Raw genomic sequence first — 14,113 nt, 5'->3', positions numbered from 1 at the left:
AGGACCGACGGCGCGGGACATCCCCCGGTGGGATGCCCGTCCCTGCTTGCGCGCTGGGGAAACGGAGCCCAACGAGGAGAAGGAGAAGGAGAAGGAGGCGCGTTCGGCTTCCCTGCTTGAGCAGCCCCGCCACTTCCTCGATTGCCCGGCCGGGGGTGGGGTCTTCCGGCTCGGCAAGGCGAGTCTGAGTGGCCGCCTCCGGCTTCTAGGGCGGCGCAAGGCGAGGACGGGCGGAGGCAGCTGTGGAAGTTCTGCGGAAGGGGAGCGCGGGCGGCGCAACTCAGCTGGATCGGGGAGAGGAGCCTGAGCGCGCGCGCCAGGAAGGTTTTTTTTTTTTTTTTTTTGATTTATATGCCGCCCTTCTCTGGAGACTCAGGGCGGCTTACAATGCGCTAAGCAATAGCCTTCATCCTTTTGTATATACCTGCTTTCGCCCCCCCCCCCCCCAAGCAGTGTTCTTTTTATACAAAGTCAGCTTATTGCCCCCACAACTGGGTCCTCATTTTACCTACCTTAGAAAGGATGGAAGGCTGAGTCAACCTTGAGCCTGGCGAGATTCGAACCTGCAGAAATTGCAGGCAGCTGGTCTTAATAACAGGGTGCTTTAGACCACTGTACTACCAAGGTTTCCCGCCCTCACCATCACTACCACCAAGCGCCCTCCCCGTCCCATCTTTTTCTCCATCCCACCCATTGGTTTGCCTCCCACCTTCCCCGGCATAATTTCCGACTTTCCTGCTTGAGCAGGGGGTTGGGCTAGAGGACCTCTAAAGCCCCTCCCAACTCCGTTTCTTCTGTTTTTTCTTAGCATCCACGTGCTCTTGGCCTTCGGGGTTGTTTCTTGGTTTGGCGAAGGAATCTTTCGGGCAACATTGATTTCTCCATCCCCCGAGGGCCATTCCCCCCCCCCCATGCTGGGAGAATCTGCACAGCTGGAGATCTTATACAGAGCAGGGTTGCTCCAGGATTACTCATAGGGTTAATAAAAAAAAAATCGCCCCTCTAAAATTTAAGAATCCCAGCAAGAATTTGGCATGTGCTTCCCCAACCGGGGTGGATTCATTTCACAAGAATATATGATCAGACACGGAAAGCATTTGGTGATATATAACATATAAGATATAACATATAATTAATATGTGTGTGCACATATGTGTGTGTGCGTGTATATATGTATGTATGTATGTCTTGGCGTATTCAGGTCTTTTCCCGTGTAAGATTGAGAGTATCTTCGCTACTCTCAATCTTACACGGGAAAAGACCCGAATACGCATACCTGTACCCGTGAAAATCTATGAAAACAAATATACATACATATACATATACACATACACATATACACACACACACACACACACACACACACACACACACACACACACAAGTTAAAATCTCGGGTGTTTTCCCGCGTCATTATAAGTTTGTTAGTTAAAATGTTTAAAATCCTGGCTAAGATCCCAGCTCAGAATCCTCTAAATTCCCAAACAAAAACCTTTTTAAAGTCTTTCAAAAACTCTGGCTGAAATCCTAACCAACACTTTAAGGTTAGGCAACATTTTGACAAGCTCTTACCTTGTCATCTTCGGGCCTTTATTATCAGTTTAGAAGCTGTGGGTCATGCTTCATTATACTAGCTGCAGCCTGAATGCGTGTTAACGGTCCAGTTTTCTCTGGCTCCCATACATACATACATATACACACACACACACACATATAAGGTAAAGGTTCCCCTTGCACATATGTGCTAGTTGTTCCTGACTCTAGGGGGCGGTGCTCATCTCCGTTTCTAAGCCGAAGAGCCAGCGCTGTCCAAAGACGTCTCCATGGTCATGTGGCCGGCATGACTCAATGCCAAAGGCGCATGGAACGCTGTTCCCTTCCCACCAAAGGTGGTCCCTATTTTTCTACTTGCATTTTTTACGTGCTTTTGAACTGCTAGGTTGGCAGAAGCTGGGACAAGTCACGGGAGCTCACCCTGTTACGCGGCACTAGGGATTCGAACTGCTGAACTGCCGACCTTTCGATCGACAAGCTCAGCATCTTAGCCACTGAGCCACCGCGTCCTCATACATATATCTATACACATACATATAAAAGAAGCACTAATGAAGGTTGTAAGCAACTTTTCAAAACTGGGATAGTGTTACCACTTACTCTGCAAGTAGAGCAATTTGTCAATATAATTTCAAGAAAATTTACAGACCCCAAATCGGAGGCTTTGCAGATCTCCAAATCAGGACACTGTACAAAAAAAATAAATGAATTTAATTCCTGGCAAGGGAAGCATAACTATGTTGTGTCAATGTAAATCAATAAAAAAACCTTTCAGTCAACGTGAATCAATCATGTTCTTATTTGCAATGCCTTGTTTGCCATCAAAGCAAGAGAAGTGAGAATTGTGGAGAATGTTGCTACAGTAACTACAGTAAATGCAGGCGTCATTACAAGTGGCGAGCAAATCAAATTCACCACTGCAGTTACTTCTTCTAGCATTAAGTCATTTACCACACTGCTGCTCTTGACAGTTAACAGATGCTGGCTGCTGCAGATGGCTGCCCCAGGAAAATGTACCCTGGAGCTTTGGAAATCTCCTTGAGTGGGCATCAACTTGGCAACTGCTTAACAACTGAAATGTCAAGTTCTGATTCTTAAGACATACAAGGGATCATGTTGAGCTGTTTTAATGCCCCACACCTTTTCCCAAGCCTGAGAGTGCCAAGGGAAATCATCAAAACCATAAAAAAGTGAAAGTTAGAATATTTTGGACATGTGATGGGACACCCAGAAAAATACAGCATACCTCACTTAATTCTCCAAGGAAAGTTTGAAGGCAAACAAGGTCCAGGCAGAAGAAGAAGATGATCATGGCTTCAAAATCTAAGGGACTGGTTTGGACAAAACTCAGCAGCCCTTTTTCGTGAGGCTGTTGATAAAAATAGAATTGCCAACATGATCGCCAACGTCCGATGACGGATATGGCACAAGAAGAAGAAGAAGAAGCCATCCCAATATATCTGGATGCCCTTGGGTTGGATTAGACAAACCAAGGAGGAGGATGGTTCTACTACTGTTGTGACCTAGGCTTCTGAGTCATTAAAACACACGAGTAGTCCCAAAAACCTCTTTTATTGCAACAGCTGTGAATTACATTCATTCACAGCTGAGTCCCAATTAGTTGCAAAAAGTCCTTCAGGAGAAATCCTTCGGGATAATCACCAACCTTTATTTCCCTTGACACGCTGCCGAAGACCTACTTAGCAAAGCCACACAGAGTCCAGAATCAAACAGAGATGCTGACTGGGAACAGAATTAACAATGTTGCTTTCCTGCAAAGTGCCCAGTGCCTTTGCTCCTCTTTTAAGCCTTATGGGAGGGGTCAATCATCTCCAGGCCTTACTCCCGAGTCGTCCCTTTTGTTTTAACTGTTCGTGCCTTCTGGCAGCTCTGCACATGCACATACTAGGAACAGGCTCCCCCTGTTCCTCTGTTTCTCTGCTGTCTGACTCTGGAAGCTCTGGAGTCTGTGCATCACTCCCAGATGGGCCTGGCCCCATTTCTGCCGCTGATTCACAGCCCTCGTCCGGGCCTTCCCCAGACTCCAGGACTGGCCCATGTTCCTCCCCAGCCTCCTCACTGTCCAACTCCACTGCCACCTCCACAGGCTGTTGGCAGACCACAACTACTACTAGTCAGGAGACCTAAGGCAAACCAACATATCTGGAGGCTATACATCTTTGCAAACCAGATGCTGGATATTTGAAGGCCATCAGTCTCATGCAGTGTTTTCAAACAATTCAAATGCATCTCCCAAATCTATCATCGTGTCTAAATTATTCTCTAAATAAGCAACTGTTATTATGAGATCATAGTAGAGCGCTGACCCACCCAAATTGCGACTGTGAGAGGGATCTCGGAGTCCTAGTGGACAACCATTTAAATATGAGCCAGCAGTGTGCAGCAGCTGCCAAAAAAAGCCAACACAGTCCTAGACAGAGGGATAGAATCAAGATTACGTGAAGTGTTCATACCACTTTATAATGCCTTGGTAAGGCCACACTTGGAATCCTGCATCCAGTTTTGGTTGCCACAATGTAAAAAAGATGTGGAGACTCTAGAAAGAGTGCAGAGAAGAGCAACAAAGATGATTAGGGGGCTAAAACATATGAAGAACAGTTGCAGGACTTGGGTATGTCTAGTTTAATGAAAAGAAGGATTAGGGGAAACATGATAGCTTTGTTCCAATATCTCAGGGGTTGCCACAAAGAAGAGGGAGTCAAGCTATTCTCCAAAGCACCTGAGGGCAGAACAAGAAGCAATGGGTGGAAACTAACCAAGGAGAGATCCATCCTAGAAATAAGGAGAAATTTCCTGAGAGTCAGGACAATTAATCAGTGGAACAACTTGCCTCCAGAAGCTGTGAATGCTCCAACACTGGAAGTTTTTAAGAAGTTGGATAACCTTTTGTCTGAAGTGGTGTAAGGTTTCCTGCCTAAGCAGGGGGTTGGACTAGAAGACCTCCAAGGTCCCTTCCAACTCCTATTCTATTCTATTCTATTCTATTCTATTCTATTCTATTCTATTCTATTCTACTCTACTCTACTCTACTCTACTCTACTCTACTCTACTCTACTCTACTCTACTCTACTCTACTCTACTCTATTCTATTCTATTCTATTCCTCATGCTGAGAGGTTGGAAAAGGTCTTCAATTCAGCCTTAGGAGGGCAGAAGCAGAGCCTGCATTATTAAGTACGCAATCAGAAGAGGTGGGATGGTATTGCACTCCTCAAACTTTGCAAATGATGTAAGCCCCTAACATGTCAATAGATGTGGAGTTGGGATGGTAGAAACACCCAGGAGCATAGAAGAGTTCAGAGGCAGATGCATAAATAAATGTCTTAAACGTATTTATTCATATGATAAATCATATTAACTATATACAACAGAGATCAAGTCTCATGAGGAACAAACATGAAGAGAGAGAGATGGAGAGAGCAAGGTGGAAAAGGTTGGAGGGGGTTTTATACTCAGGGTAAGCCCCTCCTTTCCACACAGGGGTGGAGACACTCTCTGCCTCCTCTGGTGTCTATAGGACACATGTGCCAATGGCTTGCAAATACTTGACAATAGAATTGTGGGACTTGCCCAATTCCTGGCCAGCAGGTGTGAGTTTTGACAGTCATCCTATCTTGCCTGGAAATAAGGTGGTTCAGCTTCAGCAAAGAAAAAGACACCTCCCCTCTTCCCCAGGGAATTGTGATCCACTCTTGAGGGATCCATTATTAGACCAGGAACAAGAACACCCACCGCCAGAGAAACCCATTGGATAATGCTGGGAAAGTTATATTCACACAAGAAGTCTCGCGGGATTTGTGAATAAATGAAATCATGGGATGTTGGGATGTTAGTCACCCTGAGTTCCTGGAAGTAAGCTGGGATGGAAATCTAATAAAACAAATTGTTAAATATTATACCAGTTGGTACATAGATGGGCAGTTGGAACTGCCCATCTATGTATAACAGCCTTTTCTTTCTCTTTTTTTCTTTTTCTTTTCCTTTTCCTTTCCCCCTTCTTTTTCTTTACTTTTTTCTTTATTTCTTTCTCCTTTTCTGTCTTTTTCCTTCCTTGCTTCCTTCCCTCCCTCCCTTTCTCTTTCTTTTCCCTTTTGTCTCCCTTCCTTCCTTTTTTCTCCTTTTCCGTCTTTTTCCTTCCTTCCTTTCTCCTTTTTCTTTCTCCTTTTCTGTATTTTTCCTTCCTTGCTTCCCTCCCTCCCTCCCTTTCTCTTTCTTTTCCCTTTTGTCTCCCTTCCTTCCTTCCTTTTTTCTCCTTTTCCGTCTTTTTCCTTCCTTTCTCCTTTTTCTTTCTCCTTTTCTGTCTTTTTCCTTCCTTCCTTCCTTCCCTTTCCTTCTTTCCCCTTTTATCTCCCTTCCTTCCTTTTTTCTCCTTTTTGTCTTTTTCCTTCCTTCCCTCCCTTTCTCTCTTTCTTTCTTTCCCCTTTTGTCTCCCTTCCTTCTTTTTTCTCCTTTTCTGTCTTTTTCCTTCCTTCCTTTTTCCTTTCTCCTTTTCTGTCTTTTTCCTTCCTTCCTTCCTTCCTTCCTTCCTTCCTTCCTTCCTTCCTTCCTTCCTTCCTTTCCTTCCTTCCTTCCTTCCTTCCTTCCTTCCTCCCTCCCTTCCCTTCCCTTCCCTTCCCTTCCCCTCTTATATAGCCCTCCACTCACCACAGCTGCATTGAGAGTCTTACAAGAGTGCATAGTCGGACTTGCAGGAGTGATATCAAGAGATCAGACTGGGAAACAAAAGTTATGAAAGCTACTATTACTTTTCCTTAGAGATACAGTAACAGAATCTTGGAAATCTGAATCACTCTCTCTCTTCTTGCTTTTATCCTTAAGAGAACTAGGCAGGGTCAAGACTTTCTATATTTTTTTCTTTTCCTTTCTGAGTTTAGTTTGTATTGTTGTTTTTTAATTATTGTTTAAATATTCTTTAAAAAAAAAAACTATTTTGCAGTATATGGAATTTCCCCTCAAGTACGAGCAAGTGGGATCGTAGAAATTATATTTTATTAACTGTAGTGCTACTATTACAAGAGATAACTTTTAAAATAAGCAAATTATTTCCATGTACAATCAGCAATAAAATATACATTAGATTAATTGCGTTCTAATTTATAAATATATATTTATATTTATTTATATTTAAACATTTAATGATACTTCATACCAAAAGACAGCACTAACATGCAATGAAATAATATAAAGACTCTACGAGGTTGTACTTTACAATAGTGCCTAAGATTTTAATTTCCAAAGTAAAAAAAAGAAAAGAAAAGAAAAGAAAAATTCAGTGTGTACAAAACCATAATAAAATACCGTTACCGTCAATAATTACAAGACATTGAAAAAGCTTGAAATCACAATGAGGAATATATTTATTTCAAAAAGAGTGTCTCTAGAAAAATAAACCAATGATTCCAGATTGCACTGTAGACAGTGATCATTCAATGCACAAGAGAGAGGCAATTACTGTAGCTGTCTTATAATGCTTTTGTACACCATCCAGAAGGGGAAAAAATGTCTGTGCAAGAACTTGGGGAAAAAGTTAATGGACAAGAAACTCCCAAGAGCATCTGGGATCCTTCCTTATTTGTATTCGTGAAACATTTCAAAAACACCTTAGTATTTGCCAATAGTGAAATATTTGCCAGAAACCCCCCAAAACGAATTGCTAAATTGCAAAAATGCAATCCTAAGTAATGTGGACTACAAGACTAAGAGACAAGGAAAAAAATTGCAAGTAGAAACTGCCTTCATCTAGCCTTCCAACACTTGGATGAAAGTATTTTCTTGAGAGATTTGGAAAACAGTCCTAAGTGAAGAAATATGAAAATGTTGAATGGCTTCAGGACTCCTATCTGCAAATCCCTTCCCTAACCTCAGTATCTCTTTGGATTGACTGGAGTTTGGCTACCTGAAAATACTTTCACACAATGGTCTTTCATTCTTCGTCTGATTCTTCCAGATGTTTTCGGCTTCGGTTCCCCGAGTTCCTAGCGCTACAACCACCAAAGACTAGGATTTATGGGAAATCAAGGTCCTAACCCATCTGGAAGATAACCAGACTGGAAGAAAGATCTTGCAGACCACATCTGTTTCAGAAAACCAGATAATTAATTTTTGAGTTAGAAGGACCAGCTCAACAAAACCCTCTTAAAAAAAAAAAAAAAGATAGTTTGGTTTCCTTTTTTAAAGCAAGGAAAATGGGCAATTTCCCCCTTTCCAATTCTAGCATGTGCCCCTCAATCCGTGTTATGTGTCAACATTCAGAGTGTCAGAGTTTATTTTAGCCTCCATGCGCATCCGTAGCTCAACAAGTCTTCTGGGACACTTTAATGGTGACCGTCTTCACTTCTGTGTACTCTGAGAGAGCATATTCTCCTCTGTGGAAGAACAAAAATATTGAGTTTAAGATACAAGTGCTTCAGCATGCCAAAAAGCCGCTCTCTGTTTACTTCCCTCCCGCACCTGTTTAACGTAAGCTTAAATGCCATTCATGAGATGGTAAACTTTTCAGAAATGACATTGGAAAAGTGAAGAGATTCCTACTGAGGAGAAAGTGATTAGGAAAATATTAGAATGTGCAGAAATGAACAGATTAACATTGGCAATCAAAGAGAAGGAACAAACTGAATATTGTATGAAATGGGAAGTGTTTTTATCAATGGTTAGACAGTAAAAAGGGAAACTGGAAATAAAAGAAGAAGATTAAAGAAGAAAAGAAAATATGTTGATAGAGATATAAATAAGATGATAATTGTTAGTATTAGGATGAGGAGGATAATTACGTGTAATGTTAGTGTTATTGTATTTTCACTTGAAGACACATTAAGAGGAAAAATGAACCGGCTTACAATGTTTAACTGATTAACATAGTATAATTTTAAGATTAGAGAATGATATTAAGTGAATGATGTTGTAAATGTTGAAGGTTGGCACATAGAGATATTTGAACCCGGATGACACAGTGTTTAAGGAAAGATGGAATGTTTGTATTTTGAAAGATAGATAGATAGATAGATAGATAGATAGATAGATAGATAGATAGATAGATAGATAGAGATAGGTAGCTAGATAGAGATAGGTAGCTAGATAGATATATTTAAAGAAATGACATGAAAAGGCAAATGGGCTTTGGATGACAATCCTTAAGAACCAAAGAGGAAAATAAACTGTCTTGGTGTCATATTTTAACTCCTTTTGTTTTCAGAAACCTGAGGGTCAAATAATGGTTGTGTTCTTGAAAATCTAACTACAAATCTGACTTTTCGTCCCAGAACAGGATGGAATCACAAAGGTCTATTCTCTGACACTGAGGTGCATCAGAGGTGGGTTTCAGGAGGGTCTGACCAGTTCTGGAGAACCTATAGTGGAAAATTTGAATAGTTCGGAGAACCGGTAGTAAAAATTCTGACCGGCCCCACCCCGATCTATTCTCTGCCTCCCAAGTCCCAGCTGATCGGGAGGAAATGGAGATTTTGCAGTAACCTTCCTCTGCCACACCCACCAAGCCATGCCATGTCCACCAAGCCACACCCACAGAACTGGTAGTAAAAAAAATTGAAACCCACCACTGAGATGCATGTACATAAATTACATGAAGGCTTACACACTAATGCACACTTTCAGATTCCTTTGGGCTAAGAGCAATTTTTGAACATTTGAATTATATTTAAATTTGTAGGAAATCATTCTAAAAACCTTGGCTTGTGCATCCAGCTCCAAATATGATTATCTTTAAAATTCCTATCTGCCTCGGAGTCCACCTGTGTGAACATGTGCCTCACTAAATTAACTTCCTTCTCCTTGGTTTTCCCCTGATGTTGCCCAGATGTGGGGATGTCAACTCCCAGAATTCTTGGCAAGGGTTATGGCTCACAAGGAAATTCAACCATCCCAATTCACAAATCTGGAAGGGTCCAATTTGGGGCAATTACTTTAACAACTTTTTTCTCTGAGTACTGTTGGTTCCTTACACGGTGACAAGAGCCTTTTCTGTTTATTAGTTATTTGGAGAACAGCGGGTGAAAATCTTATTTGCCTGGATATTTTAAACTGGTGTATTACAGTGAATAATATGATAATATGTTTATTTCCTGCCTTTATTGCTGTAAATAATGTGTGTGTGTGTGTAAGAGAGAGAGTGGGAAGGCAGTGGTGGGATTCAGTCGGTTCTGTCCAAACTGGTAGCGCTGACTGTGGTAGGCTCCACCCACCCGCCTGGAAGTAATGCCGTCCTATTTCGCCATGTTTTGGAGGCTGTGTGCATGCGCGGAAGGCATGTGAGTGTGAACAAAGAGCATGCACGGAAGCCTGAGTTTACCATTTGCAAACTGGTAGTAAGTGAATCCTAGCTCTGGGGGGAGGGAGGGAGAGGGAGAGAGGGGGAGAGGGAGAGGGAGAGGGAGAGAGAGAGAGTTCAAATCAGTCTTGAGTTTTGTTGAAGCCTGTCTCCTGTCTAGAGAACCCCTTTAGTTTTCTTGGCAAATTTGAGAAGTGGTTTGCCATTGTCTTGTAGGGAAACAATAATAAAGATAGAATATAAAATACTGATATACTAGATTTAGTAAAAGCTTGTTATTCTGTAATCATTAGGTTCCTGTAACATATATATTGTGCTTTTGTATTTGTATCACATATATTATTCCTTTCTATTTGTATCTCCTGTTACAAACATATTGTCATTAGGCCTCTAAAATGTATCTGGTATTTGTCAAACATATGTCCCTGCCATTTGACCTGAACTCATATCAATCTCTTTCTGTGCCATCTAAAAGCATGGTACATATCTCAGTTGAAACTAGCCATCAACAAAGGGATAAACTACACCTCAGTCCTAATTTATGCCTGATCTGGATAAGATCTGGTCTTCCAGAGCCAGGGGCTAAGTAGCCAATTAAGTAAACAAATAAATGCTTAAGATAAGACTAATTGGAAGTTTAGATTCCTTTGCAGGGCAACAAAGAATACACAAACATAAATTAGGGGCCAGAGTTGGGGACCTAACTGGTGCTTTAAAGGTATAAAAGTGGTTACATCTTCTCTGAAGATGTGAACCCTCCCATATACATATCTCTTTGTATGTGTTTGGAATGGTTTTACCCAGCCTTTTGTCTTTGATCAAAGATTAAATGTTGATTCTTATTCAAGCCTCCGTTTAAGTCTTTCTTTTTGGTTCACTGAGAGCTTCAGCATATAGCTGGACCTTACAGTCTCTTTCCTAGAGCTGAGAGAAAGAGACTGGCTCCAGGTCCCCCAGTTGATTTCACAGTCTCTAACCTGGTGCCTCAATCAAACTGGCTTAATCAAACTATATCTTTAGGAGCGATTATTTTTCTGTATATTATCTTGGTGAAATGAAGGATGGGATACAAATAAAAAAAAAAAATACCACCCTAAGGATCACAGGAATATGGCCTAAGTACAGGTTTAAAGAGAAATAATTGGCATTCTTTGGGAAGATACGAACAGCTCATCCAAACTGCAAGATCCAGAGGCACAGTGGGGGAATAAGGAACACTAGAAGTCCAGGCAAGGCAACAAACAAAACCCTCCAAGCCAAGACAGAAGAAAATTAGATTCTTGTTCCTGCCACTCTGCAAGCTTAATTTTCTTCAAAAACAAAAACCAGACTTACAGTTCTCTGCCATTTCCTGACATTTTAAAACCACCGAAGGGAGCTTGTGCAAAGAAGGAGTTGTAGCAATTGATCCTGTGGAAAACAAAGAGATGAATAATACAGCTCTCTACTGTTTGGGAAGAGCTTACACTCTGAGCTAAGCCTTGGTGTGCTTAACTAGGTTTCTCTGAAGGAACCACAGCTGGCAACATAGATGCAGCCAAACAAGCCACAGAGTGACTTAGCGCAGGGGTATCAAACTCAATTTCATTGAGGGCCGCATCAGGGCTGTGGCTGACCTCGGAGGGGGCCCAGGGGGACGTGGTTGACTGTGTGGGGTGTGGCCAGTTTGATGCCACTCACTGGGTGTGGCCGACAGGATGGGTGTGGCCTGCTTGATGCCACTCCCCAAACTGCTGGCATGTTTCCTCTTCGCATTGGGTAGACTGGGCCAACAGTGCATTGGGTAGACTGGGCCGAAGCCATGTGGGTTGGCCCCTTACATTTTCCAGGATAGCCCCACGGGCCAGATCTGACATCATGGGCTGGATCCGGCCCACAGGCCTTGTATTTGACACCCCTGACTTGCTATGTTGCGTTAACACGTTGTCCCTATTTCTTTATAAAGTATTAACTAGTATTATTTCATGCATTAACTAGGCAAATGAAAAACAGCTTAATGTACTCTAAGGTCAGAAGATAAGGTCAGAGGAGGGGACATAGACTTATACTTTGTCTACAATGCCTGCAAACCGAAGATTGAAGTGCAATTACTGTATTTTTTTGAGTATAAGACACACCTTTTCCCCCCCTAAAAGAGGCTGAAAATTTGGATGCGTCTTATACTCCGAATGTAGCTTTTTCGAAGCTTTTTTTCAGCCCTAATGAGGCGCTAACGAGGCACTAGCGAGCGATCTTCCCAGCTTTGCCTGCTCCCTCGATTCTCCGCTGTGCTTTAACGAGGCGCTAGCGAGCAAAGCGATCTCCATGTTTTGCTCTGACTCTCAGCTGTTCTTTAGAAGCTTTTTTTTAGCCCTAACTAGTCGCTAGCCGAGTGAAGCGATCTCCCCAGTGCTTTGCCTGCTTTTCTCATTGCTGCTTCCTCTCAGCTGTGCCATAGAAGCTGTTTTTTATCCACAAGCAGGGGATAAAAAACCAGCAAACTAATGTGCTGAAGCTGACTAGACTAAGGACGCTAGCCAGATGAATACCCGGTAGGCAGATTTTTTCCTCCTATTTTCCTCCCCAAAAACTAAGCTGCGTCTTATACTCCGGTGCATCTTATACTCTGAAAAATACGGTATACAGTACTTTGTCTACAATGCCTGCAAACCGAAGATTGAAGAGCAATTACTCAACGAAGCGACTTTCCGCAGGAAAGAAAACAAAATTAGCACCTCACCAGACAGTGCCAGATTGTAGCGCTGATGCTAATGTCAATGCTCTATCCAAGTTCTTTGTAAACACCGCTGCTGTGAGTCCGTATTCTGTATTATTGGCTCTCTGTATGACTTCTTCTAGGCTTTTAAACTTTGTTATGGGCTGCACGGGTCCAAAAATCTGTTGACATCAAAATCATGGCCATCAGAAGATGAATCAATTGAATTACCTAAAGCACCCGCCTTTTATACCAGGATATTCAGCAATCACATCATGCTGCATTTCCTGTGTTTAATATTTTTATTGGGTTATAAGATAAAATAAGATACGAAATACAAAAGTAAATAGGAAAACGGTGGGGAGGAAGAGGGGGAAGAGAAGTGTTGTGGTCCGCCAGCAGCCCGCGGAGCTAGCAGCGGAGTCAGACAGTGTGGAGGCTGGGGAGGACCATGGGCCACTCCTGGAGTCTGGGGAAGGCCCGGACAAGGGCTCTGCATCAGAGGCAGAGATGGGGTCAGGGCCATCTGGGAATGATGTGCGGACTCTGGAGCCTCCAGAGTTGGACAGCAGAGAGGCAGGAGAACAGGAGGAGCCTGTTCCTAGTGCACACAGGCGCAGAGCTGCCAGAAGGCAAGAGCAGCTAAAGCAAAAAGGATGATTCGGGAGTAAAGAGGCCAGGAGATGATTGGCCCCTCCCATAAGACTTAAAAGAGCAGGAAAGGCTCTTGGGCTCTTTGTAGGAAAGCCACGTTGCTAAATCTGTTTTCCAGTTGGTGTCTCTTGTTTCTGAACTTCGTGGGGCTTTGCCAAGAAAGGCGTTTGGCAGGGTGCCAAAGAAGATAAAGGTTTGTGATAAGCCTGAAGAACTTTTTCTGAAGGACTTGTTTTGGAATTAATTTGGACTAAGGTTGGAATGAAGTAATTCTCAGCTGTTATAATAAAATAATTTTGTTTGAGACTAATTGTGTCCTGTAATGACTAAGTGAGCCTAGGTCAGAACAAGAAGTGATAAGAGAAAAAGAAACATGGACTCCCGACTCCGTCTGTTGTAGTCAAATAAAGCATTAACATCAAATCACAACTTTTTGTTTCTTCATAATAATACGAACAAGCCATTTCTATAAGGATCTATCAATCTAATCGGTAAAACCCAAAATCAAAGTTTCATTCTTTTCCACTTCAAGCACAAAATTCAGAAGTGGTTTCCATTTGGAAACAAAAGTACTTATGTTCTTTTCTTTAACCAGAATGGTCAATTTTGCCATTTCAGCCAACTCCGTCAACTTCTGCAACTATTTGTCCAAACATTGTGTGGCATTCCCATTTGGCGTCCTTCAGTTGTGTTGTCGTAACAGGACAAAATTCTGTGAACTGAAGTCCCAAAATATTTTGGAGAGCAGTCGGCGAGGAACACCTAATGTTTTACTTTGATCCACGTGCCTCTTTATTTTTTATAAAGGGTGGAATGGACACAATTATGAACAAAAGTGGGTTCTTTGTTAACCACCCCAAATATACATCTGCAATCACCCATGTCCAGTGGTGGGATTCAGCTGGT

General features: G+C 42.3%; 1 protein-coding gene across 1 annotated transcript in view; it reads right to left on the bottom strand.

The window, feature by feature from the left end:
- Positions 1–7,021: 7,021 nt before the first annotated feature.
- ALDH1A3 (aldehyde dehydrogenase 1 family member A3) overlaps positions 7,022–14,113 on the bottom strand; it is a 50,373-nt gene continuing 43,281 nt past the window's right edge. The window contains 3 exon segments of the mRNA XM_070953886.1: positions 7,022–7,939; positions 11,194–11,268; positions 12,578–12,735. Of these exon segments, the coding sequence (XP_070809987.1) occupies positions 7,867–7,939; positions 11,194–11,268; positions 12,578–12,735 (306 nt within the window). The 3' untranslated portion in view covers positions 7,022–7,866.

Source organism: Pituophis catenifer, unplaced genomic scaffold, assembly GCF_029215685.1.
Source record: "Pituophis catenifer annectens isolate HBS135680 unplaced genomic scaffold, rPitCat1.0.hap2 SCAF_14, whole genome shotgun sequence".
In the NCBI taxonomy this organism is placed as follows: domain Eukaryota; kingdom Metazoa; phylum Chordata; class Lepidosauria; order Squamata; family Colubridae; genus Pituophis; species Pituophis catenifer.
This window is presented reverse-complemented; position numbering and strand designations above follow the sequence as displayed.